The sequence below is a fragment of the Tachypleus tridentatus genome, chromosome 4 (genome assembly GCF_004210375.1).
Source record: "Tachypleus tridentatus isolate NWPU-2018 chromosome 4, ASM421037v1, whole genome shotgun sequence".
Taxonomy (NCBI): Eukaryota; Metazoa; Arthropoda; class Merostomata; order Xiphosura; family Limulidae; genus Tachypleus; species Tachypleus tridentatus.
The window spans coordinates 103,538,745-103,556,873 of record NC_134828.1 but is presented as its reverse complement, the minus strand read 5'-3'; the positions used below and the strand labels follow the sequence as shown (position 1 = coordinate 103,556,873).

The 18,129-nt window shown below is 34.5% G+C and overlaps 1 protein-coding gene across 3 annotated transcripts in view; it reads right to left on the bottom strand.

Moving 5' to 3' along the window:
- The window catches only part of LOC143249809 (glycine receptor subunit alpha-2-like), a 106,679-nt gene that overhangs the window by 10,484 nt on the left and 78,066 nt on the right, over positions 1-18,129 (bottom strand). For 2 of the 3 annotated variants that reach the window (XM_076500288.1, XM_076500287.1), the window contains exons 6-8: positions 17,861-17,995; positions 6,443-6,816; positions 3,880-3,912 (exon numbers count right to left, since the gene is read on the bottom strand). In XM_076500288.1, the coding sequence (XP_076356403.1) occupies positions 3,880-3,912; positions 6,443-6,816; positions 17,861-17,995 (542 nt within the window). The remainder of the gene's footprint in view (positions 1-3,879; positions 3,913-6,442; positions 6,817-17,860; positions 17,996-18,129) is intronic. The other variant, XM_076500289.1, reaches the window with a different exon arrangement.

Genomic DNA, 18,129 nt, shown 5'->3' with positions numbered 1-18,129 from the left:
TGGCATGTTTCAGAAATTTTCGAAATGAAGAGACATTTGACAATTACTTTATATCCAATAACACTGGAGAGTACCTACCCTATATGTTTTGTATAAAGGATTTGATTTATTTGAGTGATCGATATTCTGCAATTTTTATTTAACTAGGTTACTGGAGTTCGGAAGAATCTTTATACTTTTTTTTTCAGATAAGTATCTGTCAATAATACAGAAAAAATAACAGATACAGATCATTCAAAAATAATGATTTTGCCTGATAAATGATTTATAATTAAAGACCCTTTTCAGAAGTACCAAATCTGAGAAAGAACATCATGAATACACATCTAGAATTTTGTTACACTGGGCAAAGCAAACGAGTTAATAATAATTTTGTGTATTTAATAAAATATTTTATTTATAATTATTAATGAATTCAACTTATACACGACAATGCAGAAGTTAATACCGTGTAATAACTATTATGAAATGAAATGTAAGTTTGTTTGTTTTATTTCGTAGTGTAATACATATGATATAAGTTTAGAATTTCATTATTTTATGTCAATATGAAAAACAAATCTTTACTAAATTGCAAGTTAAATTAATATTCGGCCGTAATTTCATAACTCACTCTTCGTAACATACTTTGTAAATGTCTGAGTCTAGCAAGACATCTGCTCTCCAGTGGCTCAGCGGTATGTCTGCGGACTTACAACGCTAAAAACCGGATTTCGATACCCGTGGTGAGAAGAGCACAGATAGCTCATTGAGTAGCTTTGTGCTTAATTAAAAACAAAACAAAACAGCAAGATATCTTGGAACTATCCACCATATTGTCACGTATTGAAACTATCTACCCTCTAGCGCCACTCTGTAAAACTATGACGTCACGTGACATTCCCACCTTTTGATCGACCACTGATGATGTTGCGAACGCTTCTTTGGATGCAAATTAATCCGAGTAACTACTAACTTTTCTTTCTTACTAATATTTAAAAACAGTTTTTCTAAAGTCATCTTAAAAACCATTTCTTAATCCAACCCTAAGGGAAACACTTTCTTGATAACGTCAATATGAAAACAATTTCTCAATGCAGTTGATCAAAAACAGGTTCTTACTTAAGTAATTTCAAAAGAAAAATGTATCATCGTCGTTTTCAAAACTTGTTATTGCAAAAGCTATTTCAGAAAACACTCTTTTGAAACCAGTAGCAAAAATAGTTTCTTATTAACCATTACTGTAAAACTTTTAGTGAAAACATTTCTTAAAAATAGTTTTCACTACATAAACTTTGAAACTAGTTTTGCAAAATAAATACCAGAAATAGTTCAGTCTTAACACTTAAAACCTTTTCAAAACTATCTTTTGCCAAGTTAATTTCAAAATCATATATTTCTCAACTATTTTGTTTTCTAAAAATGACCAATTGTTAAAACTTATTCCTCATTTTTGGTTAGTCAAAGAAAGTATTTTTTATTAAAAGAATTTCAATATCAGTTTTTACCAAACTCATTGGATCAAATCTTCAGGGGTATATAACAATGTACAATAAAAGTATACACTTCAGGACCCTTAACCAAACACACTTCCTAATAACTATCGGAAATTCTATTATTACACATTATTCACACATTCAGGGTCTTTAAACAAACGAACTCACTTTTATTTGATGTAAGTTTCATTATTACATACACATACTAGGGGCCTTTACATAGGGGCATACAATTGAAAAAAAAAACAAGAAAAAAGCAGCACGTGTGATCTTTTACAAAGATGATTCAGGGGTAAATTTGGGATGTCATAAAAGAATATAGGAAGTGAAATTGAATTCTAAAAGTTTTAGTAAACACAAGTTCTAACCAGAATTTAAATAAAAATTTTAAGTGTAAAACCCTTCCACAATAGTTTTGTATTAAACAGAGGTATGCAACGAAAAACAACGTAGAATTTAACGGTTTAAAATAAAATAGACTAGAACTTATAGCTTTAAAGTTACGTAACGAGTTGTGATTATTTGTTTGTTTTGAATTTCACGCAAGGCTACACGAGGGCTGTCTGCGCTAGCCGTCCTTAATTTAGCAGACTAGAGGGAAAACAGCCAATCATCACCATCCACTGCCAACTCTTGGGCTACTCTTTTACTAACGAATAATGGGATTGACCGTGACAATATAACGCCCCTACGGTTGAAAGGACGAGCATATTTGGTGTGACGTAAAGTGCTTTCAGGTTAGGCATGATTTAAAATGTTCATAAACATTTTTAGAAACTGGTACTGTATACACTGATTAACAAAGATTTTGCCTCTGGAAAAAAAAACTAAATCTCATACGAGGACATGAAAATTTTCAAGAAAATGTATTTCTTTTGTATAACATAATGTTTTTTTTAGTATATACACATACGTAGTTTCAGGGGTTTGTAAAATAAATTATTTAATGCACACTTAATATATTAATTAGAGCCAATAAGTAATTAATAACAAAACATTACATGCATTTGTGAAGCCGTGAAGCACCTGGTATTAATGCAGAGAATGTTTAGGTAAAGACATCCTTGTATCAATGCAGAGAATGTTTAGGTAAAGACATCCTTGTATCAATACAGAGAACGTTGAGGTAAAGAACATTTTGTTTTGTTATATTTACCGAATATGCGTACATGCCTTACTGTAAACCGTAAAATAAAAACATTTGGAAAAGACCCAAAATTGATTATTGTTCTTCAGGAAGATTACAAGTAATCACCAAACTGCTTTGTTTTTATTATAGTCAAGAAACGGTTTGTAAAAAACTGCTTTGTTTGTAATTTTGTTTCGATATAATCAAAATAAGCCTACAAAATGGAATTCTACATGGACAAAATTAAGTGTCTGGTCGCTAAGAAGCCAGACGTGATGGAAACACTTTCAGTTCGATTTTTAGGTTTATGTTGGTAGAAGAAATGAAATTCATAGTATCTTTCGTAAGAGACAAAAACAGTTAATCAATTATAAACGAATATTTAAAAAACAACAATGTATGTTTCATCACTTTGCTTCTTTAAATTACTCGACGTTAGCGCCAATAAGAAGAGAGTGAATATAAAATAAAAGCGCTAAATGTATACAAAACATTCCCAACCAGAAAGGTACGAATATAAATGTTGGAGGTACTTTACACCCATAAAAATGTTGGAGGTACTCTAAATCTATAAAACTCTTGGAGGTACTTTACACCCATAAAAATGTTGAAGGTACTCTAAATCTATAAAACTCTTGAAGGTACTTTAACCTATAAAAATCTTGGAGGTACTCTAAACCTATAAAAGTGTTGGAGGTACTCTAAATTTATAAAAATGTTGGAGGTACTCTAAATCTATAAAAATGTTGGAGGTATTTTTCACCTGTAAAAATGTTGGAAGTATTTTACCCCTATAAAAATATTGGGGGTGTTCTACACCAATAAAAATGTTAGAGGTACTCTACACCTATAAAAATGTACAGTTTCATTTAAGTTAATACCTATGTTTGTCATAGCTTCAAGGAATTGTTTATTATTGAAGGACTAACTACAAACTTTTCCGGCCTTTTAGATAATTATTTAAAAACATAAGTTTGTTTTTTTGAATTCCGTGAAAAGCTACACGAGAGCTATCTGCGCTAGCGTCCCTAATTTATCAGTGTAAGACTAGAAAGAAGGCAGCTAGTTATCACCACCCACTGCAAATTCTTGGGCTACTATTTTATCAATTAATAGTGGGATTGATCATACATTACAATGCCTCCACGGCTGAAAGGTCGAGAATATTTGGTGTGACGGGGATTCGAACCTGCGACCCTCAGATTACGAATCTAGCGCCCTAACCACAGGCCATGGCAAACCCAAAACATAAATAAATATATAAATAAAAATTACCTGGTTTCCATTGCAGGTTTTGATATGGGTTAGCTAAAGCGAAGGAAAAAAAACAAACAATAGTCATTAGATTTTGGTCATGATAGATCATCATTAAAGATGCCGTTAAGTGGATAAGCATTATATGTGTAATTTATCACAATCAAAGTTGTCACATCCACTCTTCTTATCTTTGAACATGGGTTCTTCTGTGTTTTCTGAAACGTTCTCTCTGCTAAGCAATGTTATACAGCTGATTTAGAGAAGTTAAGCCCTAACGAGGTTTCAATTTATACTTCTAATAAAAGTAATTAATGTAGAATAAAAAGGTAAGACAAAGTATACTGTGTTAAACACTGTGGGAGGTGAATTCCCCAGTTTATGGGGAGAAACTCTGGCGCGTTCATCTTCACTCTTTGGTTGCTAATAATGTTCAAGTAAGAAAAAAATACTTTAAAGATTCAATAAATAAACAATGATACAAATTTTTTGTTTCATAAACACTGAAATATCAGTTTTTATTTATAGCAGAAATGGTAAAATTTTGAGTAAAACAATTTCACATATGAGAAAAAAAAAACGTTTATGCTAAGAGTAAGATAAGCGATGGTGTCGTAACCATTCAAGCAGCTACCACGTCTTAACAATTCGAAATCACAGTTTAAATTCAAAAACGTTTCTGTGAATAGTAAGATAAGGGACTTGGCTTAGAGGGGCTACCATGTGTTAACAATTTTAAATCACAGTTTAAATTCAAAAGTTTTTAAAACAGATGTTAGCAGTACTTTTGAGCTATAATTATGGGTTTGCTAATCTTAGAATTTACTTACTGCCATTCTTTACAAACCTATATATTAACCTAACTGAAAAGTTTTGCCAAATTCCGTCTTTTTTAACCAATGAAGCAAAACTATGACTAATAGTACTTGCAACGTAGTGTTTCGGTTATCAAATACGTATGGACGGGGCACCTGGTGGTTTGGTTGTCAGGTAAGCATGGACAGGGAACATGATTGTTTGGTTGTCCAATAAGTATGGACGGGGGACCTGGTGGTTTGGCTGTCAGGTAAGCATGGACAGGGGACATGATTGTTTGGTTGTCCAATAAGTATGGACGGGGCACCTGGTGGTTTGGTTGTCAGGTAAGCATGGAGAGGGAACATGATTGTTTGGTTGTCCAATAAGTATGTACGGGGCACCTGGTGGTTTGGTTGTCAGGTAAGCATGGACAGGGAACATGATTGTTTGGTTGTCCAATAAGTATGGACGGGGGACCTGGTGGTTTGGCTGTCAGGTAAGCATGGACAGGGGACATGATTGTTTGGTTGTCCAATAAGTATGGACGGGGCACCTGGTGGTTTGGTTGTCAGGTAAGCATGGACAGGGAACATGATTGTTTGGTTGTCCAATAAGTATGTACGGGGCACCTGGTGGTTTGGTTGTCAGGTAAGCATGGACAGGGAACATGATTGTTTGGTTGTCCAATAAGTATGGACGGGGCACCTGGTGGTTTGGTTGCCAGGTAAGCGTGGACAGGGGACAGGACAGTTTGGTTGTCCAATAAGTATGGACGGGGCACCTGGTGGTTTGGTTGTCAGGTAAGCATGGGCAGTGGACATGATAGTTTGGTTGTCCAATAAGTATAGACGGGGCACCTGGTGGTTTGGCTGTCATGTAAGCATGGACAGGGGACATGATTGTCTGGTCGTCCAATAAGTATGGACGGGGAACCTGGTGGTTTGGTTGTCAGGTAAGCATGGGCAGGGAACATGATTGTTTGGTTGTCCAATAAGTATGTACGGGGCACCTGGTGGTTTGGTTGTCAGGTAAGCATGGACAGGGAACATGATTGTTTGGTTGTCCAATAAGTATGGACGGGGGACCTGGTGGTTTGGCTGTCAGGTAAGCATGGACAGGGCACATGATTGTTTGGTTGTCCAATAAGTATGGACGGGGCACCTGGTGGTTTGGTTGTCAGGTAAGCATGGACAGGGAACATGATTGTTTGGTTGTCCAATAAGTATGTACGGGGCACCTGGTGGTTTGGTTGTCAGGTAAGCATGGACAGGGAACATGATTGTTTGGTTGTCCAATAAGTATGGACGGGGCACCTGGTGGTTTGGTTGCCAGGTAAGCGTGGACAGGGGACAGGACAGTTTGGTTGTCCAATAAGTATGGACGGGGCACCTGGTGGTTTGGTTGTCAGGTAAGCATGGGCAGTGGACATGATAGTTTGGTTGTCCAATAAGTATAGACGGGGCACCTGGTGGTTTGGCTGTCATGTAAGCATGGACAGGGGACATGATTGTCTGGTCGTCCAATAAGTATGGACGGGGAACCTGGTGGTTTGGTTGTCAGGTAAGCGTGGACAGGGGACATGATAGTTTGGTCGTCCAATAAGTATGGACGGGGAACCTGGTGGTGTGGTTGTCAGGTAAGCATGGACAGGGGACACGATAGTTTGGTTGTCCAATAAGTATGGACGGGGGACCTGGTGGTTTGGTTGTCCAATAAGCATCCTTTACCACTTTTCAAATCATATATTACCAACAAAGGAAATATTAGTTTATTCAATAATACCTACCAATTTCAAAGAAATCTGATCCCTGGTCCCATCGCCAGGGGTCTTCATGATCACTCGTTTCCTCCACAAGTAGTTGACAAAAGTAAATTCCAGTAGAGCAGCGAAGACAAAAGTAGTACAGGCACCCATCCACACGTCGATGGCCTTTACATACGATACAGGGGGTAGGTTACTCTGGATCCCAGAACCCTTGGAGGAAATAGTCAGTAGTGTGGTTACTCCAAGTGTAATCCGAGCCGGAATGGCCTCAACATCCAGCCAGAAGGATACCCAAGAGATAACCACAATAAGAATGGTCGGGAGATACGACTGGACAAGGTGGTAGCCAATTGATCTCTGTAAGTTGAACTCAGATTTCAAACAGCTGTATTCTCCTGTTTGGAGAGATGAAAAGAAAAGATGTCATTATTGCCCTCCTGCACTATATGTATGTATATGTAAGTTAGGCCTTAAGATTGTTTGTATCTATATTGCTATAATGTCTATTGTTCATTTATCGGCATGTGTTTGTGATAGTATTTGTGTGCTTGTCATTAAGAGACCAGGGTGTCATTGGTTCGTTTGTCGACATGACATTATAATTTCGTTTTTTTAATTTCTCAATAAAATACCACAGTGTTATTTATTTGTCCATAATTATAAAATCAGAATATCATTATTTTGTTTCTCTGTGTTAGAACGGCATACTGTTCGTTTATTGGTTGATATGGAACTCTGTTATTTTTTTTTAATTTCAAGCAAAGCTACACAAGGGCTATCTGTGCTAGCCATCCATAATTTTGCAGTGTAAGACTAGAGGGAAAGCAATTAGTCATCACCACCTATCGCCAACTCTTGGGCTACTCTTTTACCAACGAATAGTAGGACTGACAGTCACATTATAACGCCCCTACGGTTGAAAGGGCGAGCATGTTTGGTGCGATGGGGATTCGAACCCGTGACCCTCAGATTACGAGTCGAGCGCCTTAATCCATCTGACCATGCCTGGGCCCGATATGGAACTAAAATGCTACTTATCTGTTTGTCAACATAAAATTAGGCTGTGTTTTCATTATGTATACATTAAAGGGCAGGACGGTGTTTGTCTGTTGGTTAGCATGAGTTCGTTTGTCTTGATAAACTAAGTATCAGTTTAACTTTTGTTTCACAGTATTCCTTTGTATTATATTTACTTTTAATCATAAAAATATTTCATCAAATTTGGAAATGTGAACATCTTCCTCCAGATAAAACGAAATTCTTTTATTTAAAACCTGAAAGACTGTTTATGTAGTGTTCGGTACAAAGTTACACAATAATCTTCTGTCTATGTTTTGCTTAACGTGATTATCAGAATTCCAATTTTAGGTTTACAAGTTCAACGTTTTATTGCTGAGCCTCTGACGAAAACAATAACCAAGAAATTCGTTATCTGTAGTTGTATTACATCACATTAAAGTGGTAAGCTTATTAGAAAATTCTTCAAAAACTAATTACATTTCAGAGTCTATATTATGAAGAAGTTTGTTTGTTTTTGAATTTCATGCAAAGCTGCACGTAATTCGACTCGTAATCCGAGGGTCGCGGGTTCGAATTCCGGTCGCACCAAACATGCTCGCCCTTTCAGCCGTGGGGGCGTTATAATGTGACGGACGGTCAATCCTACTATTCGTTGGTAAAACAGTGACCCAAGAGTTGGCGGTGTGTGGTGATGACTAGCTGCCTTCCCTCTAGTCTTACTCTGCTAAATTAAGGACGGCTAGCGCAGATAGTCCTCGTGTAGCTTTGCGCGAAATTCAAAACAAACAAAGAGCTCCGAAATTACACCTTCAGTCTGGCCGGAGGATTGACCTCACAAGGTGAAGGGTATAGTCACAGACGTTACCCTCAGGATCGAAAACGTTATTGTGACGACGAATGGAATATAATTTAAATGATAACAAATAAATATGGCAAAGTACGTAGCTTGAGCATGGTCGACGTTGGAAGTAGTTCAAAAGGCAACAAGAGGCCTGAATTATTGTTCAGAACTATATATATTTAATATGCCTACTTAATATTTTAAATGGTAGATATTTTACTGTTTTTATTTAAATAAAGCTGTGGGGGTTTCTTCACATTATGGATTAATTCTTGGCTAAGAACACGGAATGTGTTTCAATATTTGAGTCTCGTAAGAACCATACAAAAAAAAGTGCGACAGTATTTATTATTCAATTTCAACTTAACCAAAAAAAAAACGACTCATAGAAATTGAAATACTGATAAAATATTTTTTTCAAAATATCATTTATCTTGTCTGCAATTCTAGAGACAAGTAAATATCCGTTTCACTTACTTACTGTTTGTTCGATTTCTATTAGTGCTGATTTAACGTCTTAATTTAGCAGAATTATTACTAACCCACCAGAGGACGTTTATTTAATTAACTTGTTTTTTAGGTTTTTGTTTATGACGTGTTTTTGTCTTTTTTAGATAATTTCATAAAAATAACAAGGAATAAATTTAAAATTTATATGGGAAGTTTATTTCTATTTTGATCACTTGTAAAATCAGATATTTCGTTTTCTTCATTTTGAGGAACATATTTCATTAAGTTTTAAATAACTTTAAATCGACTTTAGGTCGTCTTAAATATTCTTCGAAGTTACATCTAATTGTACAGAAAGTAAACAAACAAATTTAATATTTACTTTTCTGAGTAAAATACGCTTTTGTAAAATAGTAAATAAATTGACAAAAATACAATGATGAAATTTGTTTGTTTTTGTGTTTAAGCTCAAAATCATACAAAGAAGTATCCGCTCTGTGCCCACGACGGATATCAAACTTTAAGTTTAGCACGTAAGCCCTCAAGTTTACGGCTGAGCTACTGCGGTAAATAGCGTTGATAAAAAGATGTTACATTTGTTTACATATATATATATATATATGTACATAAGTGTGTTTGGAATTAGTATACTGCTTTGAATAAAGCAAATGTTTACATTGATTTCTGAAATTCTTGAACAGATCGTGGAGTACGTTTATAAAAATAACTTCAAAATTGAGTCGCTTTCTCGATGTAAAAATATTTTGCATTGTGGCAAAAAAGTACAACTTAAAGATGAATATTTTTCTTCGGTATTTTTAGTATAAAACCGTAATCACACGAGGGATAAAACGAAAATATCCCAGAAAATAATGAATGATAAAAAAATTCAGGAGAGTACAAAATGTTTCATCAGGAAATTTAATATGTACCTTCCTGTGTATGTGATAATAATTTAATATGTACCTTCCTGTGTATGTGATACTAATTTAATATGTACCTTCCTGTGTATGTGATACTAATTTAATATGTACCTTCCCGTGTATGTGATACTAATTTAATATGTACCTTCCCGTGTATGTGATACTAATTTAATATGTACCTTCCTCTGTATGTGATACTAATTTAATATGTACCTTCCTCTGTATGTGATACTAATTTAATATGTACCTTCCCGTGTATGTGATACTAATTTAATATGTACCTTCCTGTGTATGTGATACTAATTTAATATGTACCTTCCTGTGTATGTGATACTAATTTAATATGTACCTTCCTCTGTATGTGATACTAATTTATGATTAACCTTTCTCTGTATATGATACTAATTTATTATTACTGTTTTATTTCATACACAAAAACGAGCAATTATACCTAGCGGTAGGAAAACTAAATATCTTTTCCACTTGTTTGAAAACCTATATAGATTAAAGTTACACTAATAAATCAAAATAAAAAAAATGATGATTTCAAACTGGTTCCACAATTAAACTGACAAAATTGTTACAGCAAATGTTGACGTACCTTCATATAACTAAGGTTTTTTTTCCCCGAAGTCACTGTTTAATTATATATATAAAACAATCTTCATAAGCCTATCCACACCTGTTGTCGAATTCAATTACTTTTACTCTTACCTCAGATGTTCAACATTGTTTAATCGCTTGAGGAAACAAGTAAACAGGTTTTCCATTACGACTACCAATTCACGTGACAGCCCCGCGCAAGTAGAAATAGCTACTTTCAAAGAACAGACACACATCTTAATTAAATATGCCATAAGTAATTTGAGAAGAAAGACTAGGACCTAATATATTAACTTCCAGTCATATGTGTTTGTTTATGTTCTTTACCAAAGACGTAACTCGCCTCTAAACTAATTTTAACAGATAACAAATTACGAACACTTCATGTTATAATTTCCTATACATTGAATTACAACTTTTTTCTGTCGTTTAAGACTTAAGATTAGTGCCAACTTATAAAGAATTGTAACCACATAAGAAGATTTTCAGAGAAGTCTTTTAATTACATGTCTATAAAATCACATAGTAATTCAACTGTTTGGCTGGGTGTGATCTAGTGGTTAGGGTGTTTGAAACATGAATTCAAGAATTTCTAGTTCTTGTTCGTCGTTGTTACTGGTCTGATTCTTTAACAAACAGTAAATGATTCTTGAGGCTTATTAACACATATATAACTCACACATTGATTTTTGTACACCCTAGGTTAGCACTTTTCAAAAAAGTTTATTAAACATAGCTATCTAAACATCTGATAAAATTTAAATAAATTAACTGGCCTGTTTTTTTTTCTAATCTCCATTCATTATCGGATTGAGTTATCTTTCTACAACAATAGCCTAGACTATGAGTAGCATACACCTCATAAAATACAAAAGATGTTATGTTTGATTGCAAAAGTCAAGGGCTATAGATTATAAGCTTTGATGCCTGGATATTGTCAGATGGTTTCGATAGCAAGTGTGATGCTTACGTGTACAATTCACAATTGCATAATCGTCTTAAACAATGTTCATGTTACTATGAGTAAGTTGTAATTTTTAATAACAGATAAAAGAATGTAAACCATGAAAGAAAATTATTTTCCCACCATTACACCAACTACAGCAGTTTGAACATTTTACATCTGAGATAAATGTCATTGGTTGTTTGTATGACGTAGAACAATTTCAGAATGTGCAAGTTATCACGACTGTTGGAGTAATCGACCAATCACAACACAACTTGAGTTCTGTTGCACTTACAAACTTATTCACTCATCTTTTCCCTCGATATATCATTAGCAGTTAATGACCATAATTGTTCCTAGTGCGAAACATATTCGCTTTCCATTAGCGCTGTCAATAAATTCTGATTACTAATTCTGTTGGAAAGCCAATCAAGGAAAGGCAATTAGTTATAAAAGCACATGAGCGAAAGCAAACAATAACATGCTATAATGTATCATCATACTACACGTGCCGACAAAGCCTATTTGCCAATACCAGAGCTTACCATTACTGTTGGATAAAAAAAGTTAGTAGTGGTCTAGGTACTATATAGGTATATCATATTTTACCATAAATAACAACTGCTATGCTGTGAACCATATTATGAAAGTGAATTGTAATTATTATAAAGTATATCTAAGAAATATATTTTTAAAATGAATTAATTATTTATTCCTAGTCTTTTTATATTCTATTAATTACGTTTACTATCATTCTAAAAAGCTGACGAACCAGGAAGCTATTCTTTCAGTTCTCAGAGCAGATTCGTCAGCCAGAGTATAAAAGGAAACAAATTTCTTAAGTAGATATAAAACCGACAACTGATTAGGCTTGTGAGTATACTACACAAATACTGGGATGTCTAGGTGCTTTATTCATTACCTGTATAGCTCTCACTACAATCATGCCCTTGAAAGTCGAGAGGAGGGGTTGGATGTTTACTCTTATTAATAGTTTGTGACAAAATTCATCACTTATAACACTGTTAACAAAACAGGCTATCACTGATTACATAATACTGTTTACAGCACAGACTATCACTGATTACATAATACTGTTTACAGCACAGACTATCACTGATTACATAATACTGTTTACAGAACAGTCTATCACTGATTACATAATACTGTTTACAGCACAGGCTATCACTGATTACATAATACTGTTTACAGAACAGTCTATCACTGATTACATAATACTGTTTACAGCACAGGCTATCACTGATTACATAATACTGTTAACAAAACAGGCTATCACTGATTACATAATACTGTTTACAGCACAGACTATCACTGATTACATAATACTGTTTACAGAACAGTCTATCACTGATTACATAATACTGTTTACAGCACAGGCTATCACTGATTACATAATACTGTTTACAGAACAGTCTATTACTGATTACATAATACTGTTTACAGCACAGGCTATCACTGATTACATAATACTGTTAACAAAACAGGCTATCACTGATTACATAATACTGTTTACAGCACAGACTATCACTGATTACATAATACTGTTTACAGAACAGTCTATCACTGATTACATAATACTGTTTACAGCACAGGCTATCACTGATTACATAATACAGTTAACAAAACAGGCTATCACTGATTACATAATACTGTTTACAGCACAGACTATCACTGATTACATAATACTGTTTACAGAACAGTCTATCACTGATTACATAATACTGTTTACAGAACAGTCTATCACTGATTACATAATACTGTTTACAGCACAAACTATCACTGATTACATAATACTGTTTACAAAACAGGCTATTACTGATTACATAATACTGTTTACAGGACAGACTGTCACTGATTACAGAATACTGTTTACAGCACAGACTATCACTGATTACATAATACTGTTTACAGGCAAGTGTATCACTGATTACATAATACTGTTTACAGGACAAGCTATATGTGATTACATAATACTGTTTACAGAACAGTCTATCACTGATTACATAATACTGTTTACAGCACAGGCTATCACTGATTACATAATACTGTTTACAGAACAGTCTATCACTGATTACATAATACTGTTTACAGCACAAACTATCACTGATTACATAATACTGTTTACAAAACAGGCTATTACTGATTACATAATACTGTTTACAGGACAGACTGTCACTGATTACAGAATACTGTTTAGAGCACAGACTATCACTGATTACATAATACTGTTTACAGGCAAGTGTATCACTGATTACATAATACTGTTTACAGGACAAGCTATATGTGATTACATAATACTGTTTACAGAACAGTCTATCACTGATTACATAATACTGTTTACAGCACAAACTATCACTGATTACATAATACTGTTTACAAAACAGGCTATTACTGATTACATAATACTGTTTACAGGACAGACTGTCACTGATTACAGAATACTGTTTACAGCACAGACTATCACTGATTACATAATACTGTTTACAGGCAAGTGTATCACTGATTACATAATACTGTTTACAGTACAAGCTATATCTGATAACGTAATACCATTTACAGAACAGCCTATGACTGATTACATAATACTGTTTACAGGACAGCCTATCACTGATTACATAATACTGTTTACAGGACAAGCTATATCTGATAACATAATACCATTTACAGAACAGCCTATCACTGATTACATAATACTGTTTACAGAACAGTCTATCACTGATTACATAATACTGTTTACAGGACAAGCTATATCTGATAACATAATACGATTTACAGAACAGCCTATCACTGATTACATAATACTGTTTACAGAACAGTCTATCACTGATTACATAATACCATTTACAGGACAGACTGTCACTGATTACATAATACTGTTTACAGGACAGCCTATCACTGATTACATAATACTGTTTACAGGACAAGCTATATCTGATTACATAATACTGTTTACAGAACAGTCTATCACTGATTACATAATACTGTTTACAGGAAGCCTATCACTGATTACATAATACTGTTTACAGAACAGTCTATCACTGATTACATAATACCATTTACAGGACAGACTGTCACTGGTTACATAATACTGTTTACAGGACAGCCTATCACTGATTACATAATACTATTTACAGGACAAGCTATATCTGATAATATAATACCATTTACAAAACAGGCTATCACTGGTTACACAATACTGTTTACAGGACAGGCTATCACAGATTACATAATACCATTTACAGTACAGGCTATCACGATTACATAATACCATTTTTAGGACAGGTTATCAATTGACATATTAAGGAGAGCTTAAGGTATCTTATCCAACTATATTTGCGGTGTCCTAATAAAGGAATCGATTGAAGTAAAAGAAGATGAGGCTGGCCTGAAAGTTTGTTAGTTAGTTGACTATAAAACCATAACCTAAAATTGGACAAACTGTCCCAATGGGAAGCAAATATGCAGAGTCGATTACCCAGAATTATTTCGGACTATCTTGAAATATTTAATAACTGCAGCATAGTATAATGTTTATGGACAACAATGGACCTTTTTGCCCATTTATGCTGTTCCACTCTCTGAGACAAACTAAAACTACCAAATAAATAAATTTTAAGAAATTTAAAGTCAGCCATTATCATCCATACGCCTATCAAGCTTTCTTTTAAATTCACTCAAATTTACTGCTTCCACAACATCCGAAGGCAACTCAATCCATAAGCCAAACATCCTACTTGAAAAATAAAATTGTTTTAGCTGAAGACAGCTTCTACTTTGCCTAAATCTATACTTATGTATCCAAGTTCTATAATTTTTGCTGTTACATTATAAGCTCTTTTTTACAATCTTAAACGCTTCAATCAGATCCCCTCTAACTCTTCTTTTTTCAAAATATAATCATCTTATCTTAATCTTTTCTCTTATGACAAACTCTCCATCCCAGGTACCATTGTAGTAACTCTCATCTGAACCCTTTCCAACAATTCAATGTCTTTCCTAAGTAAGGTAAGGTGATTAAACACAATACTTCAAATGTGGCCTAACCAGTGAACTATACAGTCAAATTATAACTTCTTTAGACTTGCATTCAATATTTCTGTAGGTACAGCTTAAAATCATATTTACTCTACCATTCTGCTTAAATGACTTAGAAAAAACCAATATATTAAGATTATTTTCTTTCATGACACTGTTAAGTTTATTCCCATCCAAATCATACTTATAATTCAAATTATGGTAATTCACATGCAATGTCTTGCATTTATCATAATTAAAACCCAGCTGCCATTTATTTGTCTAACTCAGTGAATGATCTAAATCCTTTTGTAAAGGAGCAGTATCTTCTTCACAGCCAGCAACATTCAGATATTAATATCATCAGCAAATTTACGTAATTTATTGACCACTCCTTCATCTATGTTATGAATGTAAATTACAAAAGAGCATTAGTCTTAAGACTGGGCCTTGAGGTACACCAATTGCAATATTAATCCTGTTGGAGTGAATTCCATTTATAAAAACCCTCTATTTTCTTCCATCAAGCCACTCTTCAATTTATTTAGTTAACTCATCCCCCACACCTATTGAGAATATATTTTTGGAAGCTTTTTATGTGGCACTTTGTCATATGCTATCTAAAAATCTAGATACACAAAATCTACACCATCATTTACATATGTTGTAACATTTTCAAAACATGTAAAAAAAAGATTGTAAGGCAAGATTTTACGTTATTGAAAATATTTTGATCATCTGATAAAATTATAAACTTTGTTAAATGACTTTGTATAGTATCTTTCATTAGACTTTCCAAACAAAGGTTTGTACGATTAATAGGCTTATAATTACAGAGACGATTTCTATTACCTTCCTTGAAGTTAGCAGTTACATCAGGTAATTTCCAACCTGTTGGTACTTGTCCACTGTTCAAGGATTTACAAAATCATTTTGGCAAGTGGTTCACATATCCAATTCTTGACCTCCTTTAAACCCTCGGGGAAATATTATCTGCTCAAGAACCTTACCATTCTTTAAACTTTCCAATTGTATTTTGACTAGCTCAGAATTTATCCAACTGTCTTGTTAAACTTTGTTTTCATCTATCAGTTGTTCAAGATGAGGAATACTGCTTGGGTATTCATCGATAAAAGTGAAGGAAAAATTTAAATTAGTAACTTAGCCGTTTCTTAATCATCAGAAAGTCTTCCTTTGTTATCCTCCAAGAGTCCCGTCTTCACCTTAAATTGTACTTTTAAAAATCCTTAATGCTAATTTTTGTTTCAGTCCAATTTTTCATACGTCCTTTCAGATGTTTTAACTTCCTGTTTGGTCTTCTAAATCTTCTATAAATCCAATCAATTTAAATTTCTTAAATTTGTGATACTTTCTTTAGTGTTATGCCTTATACCCTTTGTGAACCAACAACCTTGTATGTAACAAGCTTTTTTATCCCCTAAGAGGGTCTGGCATGGCCAGGTGGTAGGGCGCTCGATTCGTAACATGAATGTAGCGGTCTCGAATCCCCGTCACACGGTAAATTATTCGTTGGTAAGAGAGTAGTCCAAGAGCTGGTAGTGGGCGCTGATAGCTAGCTGCCTCCCCTCTAGTCTTACACTGTTAAATTATAGACTGGGCGCTGATAACTAGCTGCTTCCCCTTTAATCTTACACTGCTAAGTTATAGACTGGGCGCTGATAACTAGCTGCCTCCCCTCTAGTCTTACACTGTTAAATTATAGACTGGGCGCTGATAGCTAGCTGCCTCCCCTCTAGTCTTACACTGCTAAATTATAGACTGGGCGCTGATAACTAGCTGCCTCCCCTCTAGCCTTACACTGCTAAATTATAGACTGTTATATGGGGATTTCTCTTCAAAGTTTTTGACCACTTAACTAAAAAAAATATTTTAATAAATTAATAATTGGATTAGATAAGAATTTGTTTGTTTGTTTTGGAATTTCGCACAAAGCTACTCGAGGGCTATCTGTACTAGCCGTCCCTAATTTAGCAGTGTAAGACTAGAGGAATGCAGCTAGTCATCACCACCCACCGCCAACTCTTGGGATACTCTTTTACCAATGAATAGCAGGATTGACCATTACATTATAACGCCCCCACGGCTGAAAGGGCGAGCATGTTTGGCGCGACCGGGATGAGAACCCGCGACCCTCAGATTACGAGTCGCACGCCTTAACACACTTGGCCATGCCGCGCCTGATTAGATAAGAAAGTAGAACAACTTACCACATTATTTACCGTACAATAGTCTTTCAAAGCTATTTTAATCTGACAGAATAAACAGCTGTGAACAATAATAATGAGTTAGTTTTGAACAATATAGAAACAAGTTAAGGATCCCTCTTTTGACAAAGTTCCTCAATTCATTTGGTCTGATCTAAACTAAATCGTTTACTAATACTCAATTAAAAGCTATCACAAGCCCTGAAGATTAAAAACAAGAACGCATGAGGTCACATGTATTAATTATGTGGATTGGTGCTTTTACCAACCTATAACCGCATTTTACAACAAACAAACAATCGTTAAGAAAAGCTATCTAAATCTAACGTCCAGTAGTTTCTGATACGAAAACGTCCTCTGCAGTCTTTCAGCGGTGAATTAATGACGTCAACTTACCGATGTGGAACTTCTCACTACACAGTGAAGTGTTCACTTCCTTGATTTCGAACTGAGGGAGTTTTAGGTTATCATATAGTTGAACAGGATTCTGAAGTGCCCATTTGAGGCTTAGTTCCTCTGTTGTCTTGGAAACTATAGATACAATAAAATAAACTTGAAATTAAGCCTGTGCGTTTAATGTTGTGCTCGTCGATTTGAGTTCAATGTCATTTTTATTCCTGATGAAAAAAACCTCAAAGTGTTTCTAAACAAGAAATAAGATTAAA